The 19,423-nt window shown below is 40.4% G+C and overlaps 1 protein-coding gene across 4 annotated transcripts in view; it reads left to right on the top strand.

Annotated features, from left to right (window-relative positions):
- Positions 1-19,423, top strand: part of MAST4 (microtubule associated serine/threonine kinase family member 4) — a 182,475-nt gene that overhangs the window by 112,871 nt on the left and 50,181 nt on the right. For all 4 annotated transcript variants that reach the window (XM_047797712.1, XM_047797626.1, XM_047797873.1 and 1 more), the window contains exons 6-10: positions 1,185-1,260; positions 3,122-3,331; positions 7,941-8,042; positions 12,557-12,689; positions 17,206-17,273. In XM_047797712.1, the coding sequence (XP_047653668.1) occupies positions 1,185-1,260; positions 3,122-3,331; positions 7,941-8,042; positions 12,557-12,689; positions 17,206-17,273 (589 nt within the window). The remainder of the gene's footprint in view (positions 1-1,184; positions 1,261-3,121; positions 3,332-7,940; positions 8,043-12,556; positions 12,690-17,205; positions 17,274-19,423) is intronic.

The following is a 19,423-nucleotide window of genomic DNA, read 5'->3' as shown; positions in this document are numbered from 1 at the left end:
GTCCTTCTGGGGGCCAGGGGGCTCTTCCTTTGTATCCCTGCCTCAGTCATGGGATGTGGTACCCTGGGAAGGATGGAGGCTTGGGTCGGGGGGACTCTGGAACTGAGGCCACCCCTGAAGGGACTGACAGCTGCAGGCTTCTGCAGTCTCCATGGCTGAGACTACAGGCCCTTCTCTGATGGGGAACAGGGTAGGCCATCTCTAGTCCTCTGGACTGTGAGAGCTTCCTGCTATTGAATTGGTCCACTTTGATATATTTCAGGTTTATTATAAAGCATTGTTTGTCAGGTGTTCAGTTGAACATCAAAGTTTGCTGAGAAGGGTTTTCCCTTTGCACCTTTCTTGTTTAGTGTCAGGTCCTAAATATAGCCACATTGGATAATTCTGTTAGACCCTTTTGAGATATAGAATAAGATCAATTTTATGAATTCATTGAAAACCATCTTATTCTACCACCTGGGTGCTCATTTTGGTTTTATGAAAGGATGTACTAGGATGCCTAGTACAAGCTGCTCTCTCCTCTTGGGAATACGGAAGCTCACGCTGAGGCCGCCCAACTTTGTAGCGCTAGAAAGAGGCACAAGCCTCATATGGAAATAAAAATGCACAGTGTATGAAATGCCTCTCTTTCATATTGTACGCAGTGCCTGCCTCAGCATCTCAAATAAACATTTGCTAGGCTAGAAAATGGATTTCAGTGGTGACACCTGTGCCATGGAACACTCTTAAACCTCTTCAATGGTACGTGGCAGAGCGCAGGTGTAGGATAAAAGTGTGAAATTATACAGTTCAGCGGGCCCTAGATGTTGCTGTTTGTCACTACCCTGTTTTCTTTTATATTGCAGTTCATTAATTGGTTTCCAGAACCACATAAGTGCATGCTGCATACAAAATAGAATTGCAATTGAAGACTATGTTTTCTGAACTTTTATATTGTAGTTATAATTAATTTGTGGTATTCTACTTCTGGAACTTTCTTTTTTGAATCCAGCGCAGGGTTTCTTTGTGTCTGTGTGTATGTGCGTGTGTGACCTAATGACTAATTTTGTAATTTATTACCTAATATGCTTTTCTTACGAAGGTTGCATATCATACTTTTGATGCAACCAATTGTTTATAAATAAAAAGCTTATTTTCATTTCATGCTGTGGCAAGTTTAAAAGGGTAATTTGCTTTGCTTGCAGCCCTGGCCGTTCTCCCGCCTGCTGTGACCATGAAATAATTATGATGAACCATGTCTACAAAGAAAGGTTCCCGAAGGTAATGAATTGAATTGAAGATGCCTAGCATCTGAACAGACGGGCAAACGTAGGTTTAAGCATCTTTATGGTGGTTTTGTTATGGGAAGTAATGGTCCAGTCCAGTAATGACTTGGGTAAAATAGCACCACCACCTTCTTTAGAAAGATAAAAGCCCTAAACATTTCCAAAAGCTGCTGAGAACTTCCTGCTCATTCTGTGGGCTGAGCTGGCCCTAAAGTGAATTCCCCTGGTTGCCCTGCCCACTGGGCCATCCTGTCCCAGGGAGGTGCTGGTGAGGGGCGGGGTTGTGGGGGGTGGCATTGGCTTCGAAAGGCCTTTAGTTTCTGCTGCTCCTTTGCACCTACCTATTCTGGGCCTGCTTCTGTATTGTCCAGCAGTGACTGTTTCTCTTCCTCGGAACCTGATACATTGGTATATGTCACGGAAGTCTTTTACTTTTTTCTTTTCTGTGATCTCCAATCTCTTTAGCAATTAAAAGTTTAACCCTCTTAAGTGAGACATGAAGGTCCTGTTTCAGCCTTCCCCACTAGCCTGGCAAACAGAACCTGAACTGAGCCAGAGAGGCTTTGCTGAAGGGTTGCTGCCGGATGCCCTGGCTGCCAGGAGCTGCCCTCTGACAGGTCCCCTAACTTCCATTCCACCGCTTTTGCACCAAAGGGTCCCTACCCATTTGGGAGAAGCAGTCTCTCCATTTGGCCCCGTTCCCCCTCCCCACCTGTGTAACCCCAGGCAAGAGAGCAAAAGGGAATCTTTGGTTTCATAAATCAGGAGTAGAGTACTTATTCCTTGTAATGAACCCAGCATTGATGTCATTGATTCAGACTGTTTTAGCTATTTATCACATGTCACTTGCTCACCAGGGAAACAAATCCTGACTATACTAGTTAATACTGGTTAGGACTTTAGAAGGGAGCAGGAGGCAGAGGGAATCTTCCTGAATATACAATTAACAGCGCAAGCAAGGAATGTTGATTAGGCAATCGAGGAGCCTAGAGAATGAAATTAAAGTTGGGAAGGAAATGTTAGACTTAGCTTACCAGGGGAACCCCCTTGGCCTTTTGCCCATGATGTAGCTTTTTGAGAAAGGATAAAGACGGTATAAGTCCAGTGTATTACAACACAGTCCAGAGAACAATCTCTTGGCTTACCCTGTGGCCCCCTAGCCACTGTCTTGATCTTTGAGTAGATGAAAACAGAGCTACAGTATTTGATATTTTTGGCAATCTGTCTCAAAGAGCCCAAGATCTGAAATGAGAGCACAGCAGTTCACAGATATGGAGTTATTTGAAGACACTCACATGGACCATTTTACATTCGATAGGGCATAGAAAAAAAATAATTATCACCCTGGGAGATTCAGTTTCTCTTATCTACCTTAAATCTTTTCTCCACATGGTGAGTCTTCTTTTTTTTTCAAATACATTTTGTTTTTTAGAGCCTTTTTAGGTTCATTGCAAAATTGAATAGAAATTACAGGGGCATTCCCCCAAACTCTCTGACCTAACCCCCTCAAACACATACAACCCCCTCCCATCAACATCACCCCACCTCCCACCAGACTGGTCCACTTGTTACAACTGACAAACCTACGTGGACACGTCAATCACTCAAAGTCCATCATTTACGTAAATTCGGGTTCTCACTTCGTGTTGTATATATTCTGTGGGTTTTGACAAATGTGTAATGATAGGTAGGTGCCATTAAAGTATCATACAAAAGTGAGGCTTCTTTTAAATTTCACTTCTGGGGTTCTATTTCATAATTTGTGGAGGTCTCTGAACACGCTAGGTAAATGTGATGATGGAGTTGTTTACATGTATGTTGTCTTACATCCGTGTGTGCACGTCTTCCCTAAACAGGCTACAGCTCAGATGGAAGAGCGCCTAAAGGAAATTATCACCAGCTACTCTCCGGACCACGTTCTTCCCCTAGCAGATGGAGTGCTTAGTTTCACTCACCATCAGATTATTGAACTGGCTCGAGATTGTTTGGATAAATCCCACCAGGGTCTCATCACTTCACGATACTTCCTTGAATTACAGCACAAATTAGATAAGTTGCTCCAGGAGGTATGGACCCCACACCGCAGAAAGTTTTCTGATTTGTTATGCCTTTCCCCTGAAAAAAGAAAATTTTTACGAGAGCATTTGCTTAACAGGTTTTAACCATGAGATGGAGTTCATATTCCAGGAAATCCAAGAAGAAGAAGAAAAAGGAAAAAGATTGCTACTTGCTATAAATTGATGCTGGTCAACATTTAGAGTAATAGAAAGTTAATGTAATAACCTCTACGGGAACCTTGGGACCCACCAATCTATGGCTCTAGGATAAGTGGATTGTGAAGGATTTTGAAACAGTGATTCCCCCCTCCCCTTCTTAACCATAAAGTTATAAATTGCCTGACTGTATGTGTGTTATTTGATGGTGCTATCTAGTGCTAATATCTGGAAAAGCTAAATGGAAAATTGCTGGTTTCTTCCAGGCCCTGTGTCCTATTAATTAACCTGCATATGGTGTGGGGTAGTAAATGGCAACTTATATTTTCATTAGTGTCAGTTTTTCTTCTAACAAAATATCCAATTGCTGAAATGATAGATAAACACAGGCCCCTGTCCAGGCCTACCACTTGCATGCCTAGCTCCTGATAACACCCAGGACAGGAAGGGAGTGTGCACAATGGAAGAGAATTAGTGCATAATACTGCCGTTCTGACTGGAATGGATCAGCCACAGCCTACAAGTAAAACCTGTTTAGCCTATATATTTGGGTAGATTGTATTTCTGTATCTCATCAGCATGCATTATACTCATGTAAATAAAATCGTAGGTGGTTTTCTCTAAGCATGATTATGTAAATAATTGCATGGAACTGAAGGAAAATATTGGCATCCTAGTTTCCTAGAAATCCATCTGTCCTTGCTTGTGCCGTATTTACTTGTGGCAAGATGAGTCGATCCCTCTAGGACTAGCAACCACTAATTTTCCTCCTTTTCCCATCTAAACCTCATAACAGAGCTTTCTATGCTCCGTCCTCATTTCTCACATTTCAACCTCCTGCAGCCCACTAAGGCCGTGTTTCTCAGACTACCTTTGAGTGAACACATTGTTTTAGGGTTTTGTTGTCAAATTTCCAATTTGTCATGGACCCACTCTGCTGTCAATTACGATGAAAATTAATTTACCTCCATGAGATGCTTCTTCCTTAATTCCACACTTCTGTCCCAGGATATTGCCGTAATTACCAGTCTTGTGGTTCATTCCTTCATAGCCATTTGCTTAAAAAGGGTAAAATCAATAGCCAAAGCTATTTCCTTTGAACTCTCCCACTTAATTTTGTTTCTGTATGATAGATTTGGCAGGCTGCTTCATGGCAATTAAAAAAAAAATCTTAGGGTTTCAAAAATCATCCAAATGCATCATATAATATATTAACATTGGTGACTTTTAGAGAGATTTCTCTTTTGGGCGGAGAAGCATGTACATGCTTAATGTAGCACGTGTAGCATAAAGAGCATTGCTGGGTATGAATAAGAATTTTTTTTTGTTGTTTATTTTCAGATAAACATTTTCCTTCAGTCCTTTCATGAAAATTGCCACTACCTTCAGAATCACATTCACAGTGACCTTCCAGAGTTGGGAGCTAACAGGGGAACTTGTTCCTTTTGAAAAGAGCCAAATTGTGAGGCCTTGCTTTGCCCTCCCCACCCCGCAATTATTGTCAGTTCGCAGCTATGACATAGTGCACCTGCCCAGCCTGTCTCCAGGCCACTTTTCCCACTGTCAATCTTTTGCACACTCAGGCCGAGCTCCCCTGAGGTTGAGCAGCTTGATTTCACTGATGCCTTTTTAAAGTCCTGAGGTCTAGGTCAGTTCCAGATGAATGCTTTTATGTCTCCATTCTTTTTTTCACCTAGGTGTATTTAGCCAAAGAAAATAAAATACGTAGGAATGTATCACCTACTCTAAAATCAAAATTTCAGTATTTTTTTGTAATATAGTGGCCAATGCTTAACATACAAACTCAGGGAATCCATGAGTATTGGAGCTTGCTGCCAGTAGCCGCAAAGCTATTTCTCTTCTCATGCTGAGTGTGTGGTTTGGTTTGGTGTTGTTTTAACAAAGTTCTCCTCCTCTCTTAATGATAGTAGATAAAACATTATTTGTGTTAGTGTAGCTCATTGTGTGTTTTGGCCTTGGTTGTGGCTGATAGTTCTGAGAAGTGAGAAGTGGGAATGAACTGGATTATTTTTACAGTTTTTGAAATGGAATTGGTATAAGCTAAACTGACTATTTTAAGATACAGAGTGCCTGTTTTTCCCTGAAGAGACCACCAGAACATGATTAGGCTTTTTGGATTTTCATTATATTCCTGAATTTATGTGGCAGGAATTATTATAGTAAGAGGAAACTCAAATATTTAACTTAACTCAAGTTTTCAATCAATAAGTTAGGTGGTTTTTTTTTTTTTTTTTGCTTTATCTTTAACATTTTCTGTTGTTTTGATTAAGGATAAAGAAGGGATATAACCACATTTCTTGGCACTCATTTTATATCCCCAAAAATGTTCTTTTTGAAAAACAAAAAGTGGAAATTTAAAAACAGTTTAAGTATTACGTATGTCTCTGTATACATGTACCAGTGTCCTTCCTGCTTCCTAACTCCTATAGTTATAGTTACCTATTAGCTATCCTTGAACTCATTGTATTCTACAGTTACTCACCAATGGTCATTTTCTCTATACTTTTTCTTTTAAATGTTAGCTGTTTTTCTTTTGCCTGTATTTGGTTTTTATACCTACATTTTGGAAAATTGCCTTTGATTTGATGGCTTAAATTCAGTAAACATACTACTGCTAAGTATAGTCATTCTTCATAAATTTGGTCTGCTAGTGCTTTTTTTGGGAGGACTAGTCCTTGTCAGAATAAAGCACCTTTAAAAATGATTTTAAGAGTTCCTGTTATGGCTCAGTGGAAACGAATCTGACTAGTATCCGTGAGGATGTCGGGTCAGTCCCTGGCTTCAGTCAGTGGGCTAAGGATCTGGCATTGCGGTGAGCTGTGGTGAGGGTCGCAGATGCGGCTCAGGTCTGGTGTTGCTGTGGCTGTAGTGTGAGTCGGCAGCTATAGCTCCAATTTGACCCCTCGCCTGGGAACCTTCATATGCCATGGGCACGGCCCTAAAAAGACCAAAAAAAGAGAGAATTATTTTAAATGTTTATTACTATAGCTGTGAAATTATATTCTGTTACTCCAGTATCACCTTCATATATTGTTTAATCCTTGGAGGAAAGCAAATGATAATTTAAAAATTAAGCCTGAAAATGAGCATGAAGTTTGTAGTAAACTTTTAAGACTTTGGTTTTATGACTGCCTTGATACAGATTTACTTCACCTCTTCAAGAAAATATCACTGAAAAATGAAATGACCCTGGAGTTCCCCTTGTGGCTTAGCGGTAACCCAACTAGTATCCATGAGGACAAGGGTTTGGTCAGTGGGTTAAGGAACCAGCTTTACTGTGAGCTGTGGTATAAGTCGAAGACGCAGCTCAGATCCTACTGTTGCTATGGCTGTGATGTAGGCTGGTGGCTGCAGCTCCAACTTACCCCCTAGCCTGGGACCTTCCATATGCTGCACACACGCAGCCCTGAGAGCAAAGATAATAAATACATAAATAAATAAATAAATAAATAAAATGACTGTTACTAAACTGAATTTTGTTATCAGGATTTTCTTGTACTTAGATTTCACAGGTTAGGCAACATGTAAAACAAAATTTTAAAAGATTTTGAGTCAGTTAAATTTTACTGAGTTGAGTGCCTAGCTATTGTTTATTAAATATGTGAAATTGAATCTATCTATCCCTATCTGTATCTCCAAATATGAACATTATTCACCTCACATTTGAAATAAGCTATGCACGGAGTTCCCGTCGTGGCTCAGTGGTTAACGAATACGACTAGGAACCTTGAGGTTGCGGGTTCAATCCCTGGCCTTGCTCAGTGGGTTAAGGATCCAGTGTTGCCGTGAGCTGTGGTGTAGGTCGCAGACACGGCACAGATCCGGCATTGCTGTGACTCTGTGGTAGGCTGGAGGCTATAGCTCTGATTAGACCCCTAGCCTGGAAACCTCTATATGCCTTGGCAAAAAAAAAAAAAGAAATAAGCTATGTACAACTTTGTGCATTTTATGAAATAACTAATTCATAGGCTAATTGTATATGTAAAATATATTTCATTAATGTATAAATGCCCAGGATAAGAAAATCAGCCCTTCGCTATGTTAGCCATGTCATACATTTAAGAAGTTCCATCTGGAAAATCAGGGTTCCTCATCAGCTGCCCACTCTAATTGTATCATGTACTTAATGTGTCATAAACTTTTAATGTCTCCTGCATTCATGGTTCACGGTAAAGCGTCCTCACATTTAATTTTTAACACAGAGAATAAATCAAAGTATTGCTGTTAGAATTTAGCTAATAGAGCCATTTGTAGATACAGAAGTTTAAGAGTGTCCATTTATGTAGAGATAATTAGTCTGCTTATCAATCTTTTATAAGTATTTTCTAAGTCACTTAATTTTTGAGCATTTGCAGTTATCTAATTACCATGCACTGCTGTTTTTCTTTTCCATTTAGCGGAGCATCTCTGTCTCATCATTCTTTTCATTGCTTCCTTATAGGCTCACGACCGTTCAGAAAGTGGAGAGCTGGCATTTATTAAACAACTAGTTCGGAAGATCCTAATTGTTATTGCCCGCCCTGCTCGGTTATTAGAGTGCCTGGTAAGTTGTCCCTCGAGGTGACTTTGTTATTTATTGTTCACCGTGGAAAAGCAGTGGCCACCAGGAAGCTTGGCTTCAAAGACGAAGGCTAATGGAAAGAGTTGAGAGGAACAGCAAGACGTGAATGTTGATGATGACGTCCACGTGTGCTTTTTCTTTTTTTTTTTTTCCTCACGATTTGTTACATCTTATTGATTCTTCAATATAGGCATTACACCATTCTAGGTGATGTGATAAACAAGACATTATAGACCTTACATTGTACCATGGGGAGAAATGGTTATTAATAATACAGTTGTAGAACTGTATTATTTAATTGTACAGTGGCATAATGTAATTATAATTATCATAAATTCTTTGATGGAAAGGAAATCAGAATCAGATGTAAGAAGACTCCAGCATTCCAAGAATGATGTCAAATGACCCCCTTCATGGTGGATTATGAACTTATTTACTATGAGATATATTTCTTCTCCAGAGATTCCTTGTTTGTGTATCAATTGTAGATTTTTGGTTTGCAGTTATTCTGAAGTTTTGGTATAAGAGTCTATGTGTATGTGAGATTGTTTTAAGTTGTTCTCTTAATTGCAAGTTCATCTCCAGTGTCCTGCATTTGTACCCACCTCTTCTCATGATTTCTGATTTTGGTAGTATAATTGTGCACGGATGATTTCGTATCTTTACTGTATATATACCTTTACTGGTGAGCCTTGTCATTTGTGGTATTTTTGTTTCTGATTGAGGCCTTTTCTCTCCTGCCTAGAGAAGTTCCTTTAGTATTTGTTGTAAGGCTGGTTTAGTGTTGCTGAATTCTCTCAGTTTTTGCTTATCTGTGGAGATTTTGTTTTCTCTTTCAAATCTGAATGAGAGCCTTGCTAGGTAGAGTAATCTTGGTTGGAGGTTTTTTCCTTTCATCACGTTCAGTATATCATTCTGCTCCCTTCTGGCCTGCAGAGTTTCTGCTGAAAACTCTGCTGATAACCTTATTGGGATTGCATTGTATGTTACTTGTTTCTTTTCCCTAGCTGCTTTCAAGATTTTCTCTTTGTCTTTAATTTTGGTTAGTTTGATTAATATGTGTCTTGGTGTGTTCCTCCTTGGGTTTATTTTATATGGTACTCGTTGTGCTTGCTGGATTTGAGTGAGTGGTTCCTTTCTCATGTGAGGGAAGTTTTTGGCTATGATCTCTTGGAATATTTTTTCTGTCCCCTTCTCTCTCTCTTCTCCTTCTGGCACCCCTATAATACAGATGTTGGTGCATTTCACGTTGTCCCAGAGTTCTCTGAGACTCTCTTCATTTGTTTTCAATCTTTTTTCTCTTTTCTGTTCTGCATCCGTAATTTCCACTAATCTGTCCTCCACCTTACTTATTCTTTCTTCTGCCTCCTGTATTCTGCTGATGATTACTTCTAGTGAATCTTTTATTTCAGTTATTGCATTTTGCATCTGTTTTTTTTTTTTTTTTGTCTTTTTGCTATTTCTTGGGCCGCTCCCACGGCATATGGAGGTTCCCAGGCTAGGGGTCCAATCGGAGCCATAGCCACCAGCCTACGCCAGAGCCACAGCAACTCGGGATCCGAGCTGCGTCTGCAACCTACACCACAGCTCATGGCAACGCTGGATCATTAACCCACTGAGCAAGGGCAGGGACCAAACCCACAACCTCATGGTTCCTAGTCGGATTCGTTAACCACTGCACCACGATGGGAACTCCTTGCATCTCTTCTTGTTTAAGTTTTTTATCTTGTATCTCTTTGGTCAGTGTTTACTGTAAGTTATCCATCTTTGCCTCTAGTTTATCTCCAATGTCTTGCATCATCTTCAGCATCAACAATCTAAAGTCTTTTTCCTGGAGGCTGAGAATTGCCTCATTGCTTAGCTGATTTTCTGGGGTTTTTCCTTTCTCTGTCATCTGAGTTATAGTCCTCTGTCTTTTCATTTTTATAGGTTTTTGGTGTGGTGACCTTTTTATAGATAATAGAGTTGTAGCCTCTCTTACTTCTGGTGTCTGCCCCCCTTGTGGCTGAAGTCGATGTGTGCTTTTTCTTGTCTGGTTTTAAATAAGTATTTGAGGACTTGTGCTATATTGAGAGATAGTCATATCACATTCTGGTCAAACCAGAAGAATGATTATGAAAAAATGTGTTTGATTTTACTTCAGTGTAATTTTTATGTTACAGCTCATTTGAAACACTCACCATGCCTTACTTTTTTGGAGTTGCCAAGATGTAGAGAAATCAGGAATGGGATATCTGGTGACCTGGGGTTATAATTGTGCCTTTTTAAATGTGCCATGATCGAAATAAGTGCTGGGCAGCACCCCACTTGGAGAACATGAAAGGGCCCTATCCAGTCCTGAAGGAGTGAGATTTCCCAAGATTAGTTTGTTATGTGAATTATACTTTCTTTACTCAGTGACCGTTTTCTGTTTTCCTGTTTTAAAATCTTTGCCTTATTTTCTGTAATTTTAATTGAGATTTCAGTCAACAGTGGGAACCAAGATGTAGCTTCAAACACAAGAAAAAATTTATGGGGCTTTACTCACTTTAAAGTTTTGCTAGCCATGAAAGTATTTATAACACTATGTATAGTACAGCTTTTCAGAATTTTACATGTATACGCACATATATAAATGATACTGCTTTGGTTTTGCTCTTGTTCTAGTTAAGATTCTTAGTCTTTTATAATAGTGAGATGTTTAGAGCCCTATAAACGTACATCAGTGCATAGTGAGATGTGGAACAAAGTCCTGAGGAGAAAGGATGTGCTGAGAAAGGCTTTCCATCAATGGCTGGAACCCTTAGAGTCACAGAATCAAAAGCACCATTCAGCATTTGAATGTCTCTGGAAGGATAAAGGGAAATAAAATACTCTGGATGCCTCTGGAGAGGAGAACTATGTGACTGGCAGATGCAGGCGGAAGAAAGACTGACTTCTTCCTGCTCTTCGTGTTGTACTTTTTGCATTTTGTGCCACAGGCTTATACTTCCTGCAGTTGTTCAACCTGAAGGAAAATACCATGTAGCCATGGAACTTGTTCTCTGGACAGCAGCTAAGAGAGATCTTGCCTGTAAAGAGGAAATGACTTTTTTTTTTTTTTTTTGCAATAATCACTCTTAATCAGAAGAAAAAAAGTAAAATTACCTATAGCCTATCAAAGACAGAAACATGCGAGCTTGGAAGTAGATTTGAAGATGCTGCTGGTTTCCCTGCTGTTCAAAGCTTAGATGAAACTGAAGTCTCAGAGTTTTATGGACTGTTTCCTCCAACCAGTTCTTAACCCTATAGTTCCAGGCTTGCTTTGTCTCCTGTTGTAGGTACATAATCAGTACCGAGTGTGGACATTGCTTTGGCTCTCCTCCATTGCAGCATTCTTTTTCTTATGGCCTTTAGAAACTCCTGAGTAATTCTCAGGTGAAATGCTGAGATTCCAGAGTTGCCTATTTGGTACACTAATCAAAATGGGAAAAAAATCCTGGGGGAAACAATCTAGGAAATAGAACTGAAAATAGTACTGTGCTTTAAATCCCGAAGTATAATGGTTGAAAACACATAAATTCCATGGCATGTGAGCCGAAAGATTTTTATGACTTCCTAGAAGCAAGGAAACTAAAATACTTAAGAAAAATGTGTTACCAAATTTTTATAGAAGACAGAGGTAACTGGAAGTATTTCATATTTTTCTATCTTAATGCTCACAGTGTATGAATATTAATAACTTACTTTTGGAGTTCAGTGATAAAAGTGGTAATTTTGAGATTTTTCTTTCTACCAAGGGAGTTTCCTAGAAAACCTTTGAGAAAAATGCATTCTAACTTACTCCTTTTGTGCCTATTTGTGCAAAGAGAGAAATGGAGTCTTGGGGATGTGATTCACAGATTTTTTAAAACTTTACTGAAAAAGGCACAATTAAAAATTCAGACCTGGTCATTTTGAATACGATAGTTATCTTAAGTGGAGTATCATACCTTCAAAGTTGCACTGCAAGGCTACTGGAAATGGTAGCCATCTTTGAGTTACCAAATATATAAATGTATTGTCTTAGAATATAATTAGACTTTGTTGTTGTTGTTGTAGTCTTTTTAGGGCTGCACCTGTGGCATATGGAGTTTCCCAGGCTAGGGGTCCAGTCAGAGCTGTAGCCTCTGGCCTTTGCCACAGCCACACCAATGTGCGATCCAAGCCAAGTCTGCGACCTACACCACAGCTCATGCCAAAGCCGGATCCTTAACCCACTGAGCGAGGCCAGGGATTGAACCTGCATCCTCATGGATGCTAGTCAGATTCCTTTCCACTGAGCCATGATAGGAATTCTGAATATGATTAGACCTTAATGGGAACTGAAACTTACGGTTTTTTTTTTTTTTTTTTAATGGAGTAACCCTTTTGCCATCTTTCTGTGTAAATAACTTACAACCACGATCCAGCAATTTTACCATGAATGAGATTTACGTGATAAAACCTCAGACAGTTTTGGCTCCTAGAAGTGTCCATCTCTGTTTGTCGTCTACTAGGAATTTGATCCTGAAGAATTTTACTACCTATTGGAAGCAGCAGAAGGCCATGCAAAAGAAGGACAGGGTATTAAAACTGACATTCCTCGATACATCATTAGCCAGCTGGGCCTCAATAAGGACCCTCTGGAAGGTAAGTAACCTGGTTGGGTGACCTTTTGCTTGCTTATATGCACTGTGGCCTCATTGAAGAGCCTAGCTGCAAGTCTTTCTTTTTTCCTCATGTTTTGGCTCTATCTATTGAAAAGTCCAAATCTGGGGCCCTTTTGTGATTTGAAGGAAAGAACTATAAGTTGAATCTTGAGGAGCAAGTAAATATGTGTTGACCTAGTATAGGGGAGAGACCTTGAAATCCTGGAGGCCTGTCAGCCTGACAGTTCCAGAGTGTCCAGGAAGGGTTTCTTTCTTTTTTTTTTTTGCTTTTTAGGGCTGCACCTGCAGCATATGGAGGTTTCCCAGGCTATGGGTTGAATCAGAGCTACAGCTGCCGGCCTACGCCACAGTAACACAGGATCAGAGGCACATCTGCGACCTACACCACAGCTCACAGCAATGCTGGATCCTTAACCCACTGAGTGAAGCTAGGGATCGAACCTGCAACCTTATGGTTCCTAGTCAGATTCGTTTCTACTGTGCCACAATGGGAACTCCTTTTTTTTTTTTTTTTTTTTTTGCAGGAACTGTTTTGATTTTCATCTTCTCTGGGTATTAATTTAAATGTGATACTTAAATGTAAGGTGATTTGGAAGTAAGGTAACTGATAACTATGATAGATTAACTTTAAATTAGAGGTAGGCATTTGTAAGTCTCTTTTGCTTACTTGTCTCCCAAAAGTATGAAAAAGAGTAATATACAGGAGAGCCAGTGGGAGGAAAGCACTTTTTAAAACTTGTAAAAGGATTTCTAGTTGATTCAAATGAAAAAATAAAAGTATATCTCTAATGTTATTAAATACAGAGAGGAGGACGCACCCTGTTAGTGATTTTTTTTTTTTTTAACCTGCTATTGGTAAAGCCCTCCCTACCACCACCTTCTCCTGGTACATTATTGTGTGGGATTGTCATTTAAAACACTTAGGTTATGTACTGCCTGAAAAGATTCAAAAACAATCATAGACTCCTTCATTCAGAATTGTCTTCCTGGTTCATTAAATTGAATTTGCAAACAGTGTTTATCTTGCTAAATTGTTTGTGATGATGCTAACTGTTGGCACAGACATTTTCCCATCTACAGCCAAGGAACCTGCTGCTCTTTGCCTGCTCTCCCATTTCCCCCGCTTTGTTTGCTCTTATGGCCATCGAATCTTTGCTTCCAGTGAAATGATGCATGCATTACTGGGAGATAATGCCAGATAAATTTATACTGTACTGAAAGCAATACCACAACAGATTCATCACTTATCAGAGACTGGTGGCTGCTTTTCTGAAAAGTTCCCTGGGGAGAGATTTTTTTCCCCATGGCTTTTAAATTACCATCTTTACCTTTTTGAATCATGAGTCTTCAGAAATGGTTTAAATCAATGAAATAAAAAGGGCAGATGTTTAATGGTATTTAGATGAGTTTTAAAAATCTCTTCAGGCATTACAAAATGATGCCTTAGCTTCCTGCTTCAAAAGCTGACTCTTGGTTCCATCCCATTACTACCCACTGCTTACAAATAGTATGTATTTCCCAGATAATAGTTATTTAGCAGAAACTCTATTTAAAACAGAACCATCTTTTAATTTGTTTTTTTTATGAGAATAATTGGAGTGGGGGAGGCTGTCAAAGTGTATTATAGTGACTCTTCACGCCGGTAGAGTTAGGGTTGTGTCAGATCCTGGAATTGTAGTCTGAGTGAGCTCTTCACAGTTTGCTTACCTGGCAGTAAATATGACTGGAGGCTGAACCTTTGGTAGGTGAATAATCTGAGGCCCATTTATGAGCCTTTATAGAGTCTTTATAAAAAATTAATAGTGATATTTGACACGTTTCATGCTTAGCAATACAAATTTATCACTGAGAGTTGCGTTTTTAGCTCTTGACACTTAATTGTCTTGATTCAGCTCTGAGGATAGTTTTTAATCTCTTTGCTATAGTCATTTAAAATGTGATTAATACAAACTCTGATCTGCCTTTGTTTCCTTTCTTGTCATCACCTACACGAGCAGACCTAAAGCCTGACTTTTGAAGGTTAGAAGTGAGGCTCTGGATGGGGTCTGCTCAGGAGGCCAGCACTGTAGTCAGTGTGACCTTGACCAAACTGTGAGGAGCCTCTTTGCGTCTCGGTGTTTTCATAAAAATCGGGTGATGGTACCCATTCATAGGGTTGTTCTTGGGATTATTCGAGTTCACCTTTGCACCCAAGATGTAATAATGCTAAATAAGTGTTAGCTGCTGTTGCTGTTTTATTTAAACAATATTGGAGTTGCCCCTTTGAGCCCCTTCAACTAAATACATTATACTCCACCCCCTAGTCCGTAAAACCAAAGTGCTAGTCACAGAAGATGGTGACATCATTTGAATGACACCAATAAAGCACATAGTTTGTATTGAGCTCATTTTTAATTCGTGAATTTCCCCTACACGTCAACTGGGAAAATTAGTGTCAATTTCCAGTTATTTTAGATTCTGGAGTTAGTTAATTTTTACCTAAAGGTGACGCTCCAATATTGCCTTGCTGCCTTTTTTTTTTTTTGCCTTTTCTAGGGCCACTCCCGTGGCATATGGAGGTTCCCAAGCTAGGGGTCTAATCAGAGCTGTAGCCACCGGCCTACGCCACAGCCACAGCAACGCAGGATCTGAGCCCCGTCTGTGACCTACACCACATCTCAGGACAACGCCGGATCCTTAACACACTGAGCAAGGCCAGGGATCGAACCTGCAATTTCATGGTTCCTAGTTGGATTCATTAACCACTGAGCCACGACGGGAACTCCCTGCTTTGCTTCTTTTCTTTTATGTGTAACCTCTCCCAAAAAAAGATGATTATATTTCTAAGAACATGAATACAAGGAATTCTAAGCGCCTAAGAAATTATGTTAAATATACACATAGATGTGTAACTAAAACCAATAACTTTTGGAGTTCCCATCGTGGCGCTGTGGTTAACGAATCCGACTAGGAACCATGACGTTGCGGGTTCGGTCCCTGCCCTCGCTCAGTGGGTTAACAATCCGGCGTTGCCGTGAGCTGTGGTGTAGGTTGCAGATGCGGCTCGGATCCCGCGTTGCTGCGGCTCTGGCGTAGGCCGGCAGCTATGGCTCTGATTAGACCCCTAGCCTGGGAACCTCAATATGCCGCGGGAGCGGCCCAAGAAATGGCAAAAAGACAAAAAGACCAAAAAAAAAAAAATATATATATATATATATAAAAACCAATAACTTTTTATTAAACATGCTCAATTTTTAAAAATTAGGAAATATAAATGATCCTATCACTTAGAGATAACCCCCTATCAAAGTTTTGGCCAAAATTCCTTCATGTTGTCTTTTTAATAAAGCATGTTTTGTTTTGTTGAGTATAAAAATCAAAATGAACAATGTAATGAATTAGGTTTTCTCACTAATTCATTCCAGTGTAGGGTGACCGATTATATGCTTTGTTTCTTAACCAGACCACCAGGGTAGCATCTAGGCTGCTGTCAAGCGTGTTGTATCCAGCCCAGTACTCACAACTTTACATGATATAATTAATGTTAATAGATATTAATCAACACTCAATGAGTACTCAGTTTATGTTAGTCAATAGGCTAAGAGCTTTGCATGCATATCATTCGTCATACTTATAAAAAAAACTCTAACAGATAAATAATATTGTTCCCATCTCGTAGAGGAAGAGCTCAAGGTCAAAAGGTCACTAGTAAGTGCTCTTAGTGGTGGTAGCTTGAGTGTTTTCAACTGCAGACTCTCCTTAACAACTCTTGCTTCCTTTCTGACACACTGCAAATTCTCATGTACCAGGAGGGCTGTGTCTCAGTGAATGTGAAGTTATGGAACAAGGGATGCCCACTGCTACTTGAGAGTCATCTCTGAGCTGTAGTCAGTGCATCTTTGATGCCTTTTCAGAGCCTGAAGAGGCTTGTCTGTCTTGAGTACCAGATTATAAGCACAGTCATTGACCACCGCCCCCCACCAAACCCTTTCCAAACTGTCATGATTGTGTCAGCCAGCGAACCTGCCGGTATGTACAGCAGCCCATTTCTGAAGCACCTGTGTCCAGGTGTTGATAAGAGATGGGGTTCAAGGAAATGGCATGTAATGAACAATTTCAAAATGTCAGGTTTTGGTTTTTTCCATTTTGGATTTAAGATTTTCCCACATTAGAGTTCCCTTTGTGGCTCAGTGGGTTAAGGACCCAATGTGGTCTCTTTGACGAAGCAGGTTTGATCCCTGGCCTCACTAAGTGGGTTAAGGATCTTGTATTGCCACAAAGCTGTGGCATAGATCTGGTGCCATTGTGGCATAGGCCTCAGCTGCAGCTCTGAACTTTTATATGCCACAGGTGTGGCTGTAAAAAGAAAAAAAAAATGGAGAGTAATTTTTCTTTTTTTTAATACTGGAGAATTTTTTTTTCTTTTGTTTTAGCATAAGACTTGTCCTGGTTGCAAGTGTCCTATTTCTCTTAAATTTGGTGTTTTTTTGTTTTTGTTTTTGTTTGTTTTAACTTAGAAATGGCTCAGTTGGGAAACTATGATAGCGGGACAGCAGAAACACCAGAAACAGATGAATCAGTGAGTGTGAGTATCTTTCTTCATGAAATATGATGTTGGCTTTTTCTATTTATTAGCATCTGGAGATTTTGGCTGTGTTAATTACTTTATTTGTTCAACAGATATTTATTGGGCTTCTATATGCAAGTCATTAGGCATACAATTTTAGCCTCTTCAAAGAGAAAGAAATTAACAAGAAGAAATTATTCACAAAAAATCAAAACAATAAACTTGAAAAAGATCTGTGAAGGAAAATATAGCCATATGCTACTAGAACATAACATAAAGAGATTTACCTTCATCCTGCCAGTCCAGAAAGCTCTTCTGAGGAAAGGACATGGACCGAGATGTGAGAAATTACTAGGCTGAGAGGGGTGCAGGGAACATTCCAGGCCAAGGACATATCATGTGACGCCAGGGAGAGCGTGGGTCTGAGAGCTAAGAGCGGGGCAGACTGTACAGCCTGGAGAGCTTGGGTGCAGGCTGGACACGGATATCTTTGCTCTTCATCTTTGCCAAATTCTTTCTTTCCCAGAACAGTGGGAAGCTATTGAGCCGTATACATACATATGCTTTGGGGAGGAGCAGGCAGGGAGAGAACCCAATCATAGTTACGGCTTGAAAAAAAAAAAGTCACACTGATTGCAGTTTAGAAAATAGAGCAGATGAGGGGAACAGGCAGGGATGACACTGGGGAAGCCATTTGAAAGGCTTCAGTGGTGGCATAGGTGAGAAACCCCAGGTGCTGATGCCATTCTTCCTAATTGTGTACAGCAGAAGAGCAACCGGGATGGACCACCTCCCCAAGTTGGGAGTGGCTAGGAAAGAGGAGCCACTGTATAACCCAGGCTCTGGAGTCACATGGCTAGATTTCCACCCTGGCTTCACTTCTTACTGGTTCTTAAGGAATCCCTCTGTGCCTTGGTTTCCTCATGTGTAAGATAGACACAGAAGATCCCATGAGACAGTCTTGGTAAAATGGGTTGGACAGCATGACATAGTAAATGCTAAATAGATGATAGTTATTTCTCTTAGTTTTATCATAACCATCATAAATTTGAATGAGCTGAAGCTGAAGTTCCTTTGAGACATCCAAGGAGAACCATCAAGCTAGAATTGTACATAAGCTGTGGAATCTTCTGGCCCTCAGAGGGAGTTTCCAGTGGTCTCAGTGACTGAGGAGGCATCCGTGGGCATAGATGAGGCCACATGGGTGGGGAAGAGTTAATGACATGAGAGGGCTGGTGCAGAGTCTCACAGCCAAAGCTGTGGAGAGCAGTCAGACGTGGAGTAGTTGAGCAAGGAAGTGGTCTCAGATTTGGACTATGTTTTCTGAGCTGGAGTGTTAGCAGGTAAAGAGTAGATCCAGGTCCGGTGGCCAGAGGCCAAGGGGACATAAAGAAGGGAGCTGGTTGTCTGAGTCAAGGAAGTCAAGTAGCCCAGAGGCCAGAGTGCTGGGTGCCTTATCTGTGTGGATGGTGAGAGAATGCAGGTATTGAGGAAGGTAGAAGGCTGGGTCCAAGTCTTCCAAAGACAGGGGGCAGCAGGGTCAGCGGATGCCAGCGCTGAACAGGGAAGGATGGCAGGCGCCTCAGAATCATGAGGTTTCTTCCAAAATTATGGGAAGGGAATTCTAGTCTCTGCAGAGGGAGCAAAATGACTGCTAATCCCCCTTTCAATGCTAAGATACATGGGGTATGAGAAATTTTTCTTAAAAAAAAGCCAAAAAACAAAAAAATCACCTTGTTTATTCTTGTCCTTTGAGCTAAACTTTTTAAGGAACTATCTTTTTGAACACTATCTAAACCATGGTAAGACTTATAGTGGATGGAAGTGAAACAAGCCAGTCATTCTCTGCTCAGTTGTCCCATTTGTTGTCAACTACCTTTTCCAAACAGAAAAGGTTGCCACAAGAGTGAAATAGACATGCTCAGGTTGGGGACAGAGAAGCCACACCCACCAGCCCATATAAAAGCACTCCAGCCCATTCTATTCCGGTTGACAGAATTAAGGCTTGGCATTTTGGACCTAAAACTTTCAAAGGCTAGGAGGTGGCTGACCTGAATAGCTTACAGAGGTACCTTAAAATTGGGAATTTTCAAAAACTTGGTTCTCTGTCCCTGCAAATGAGGTTCACTTCAATGAAACTGAGCTCATGTCAAGACGGGTAGCTTATC

Source organism: Phacochoerus africanus, chromosome 1, assembly GCF_016906955.1.
Source record: "Phacochoerus africanus isolate WHEZ1 chromosome 1, ROS_Pafr_v1, whole genome shotgun sequence".
Lineage (NCBI taxonomy): Eukaryota > Metazoa > Chordata > Mammalia > Artiodactyla > Suidae > Phacochoerus > Phacochoerus africanus.
Note: the sequence above shows the minus strand (reverse complement) of the source record. Positions and strands in the feature narration are given on the sequence as shown.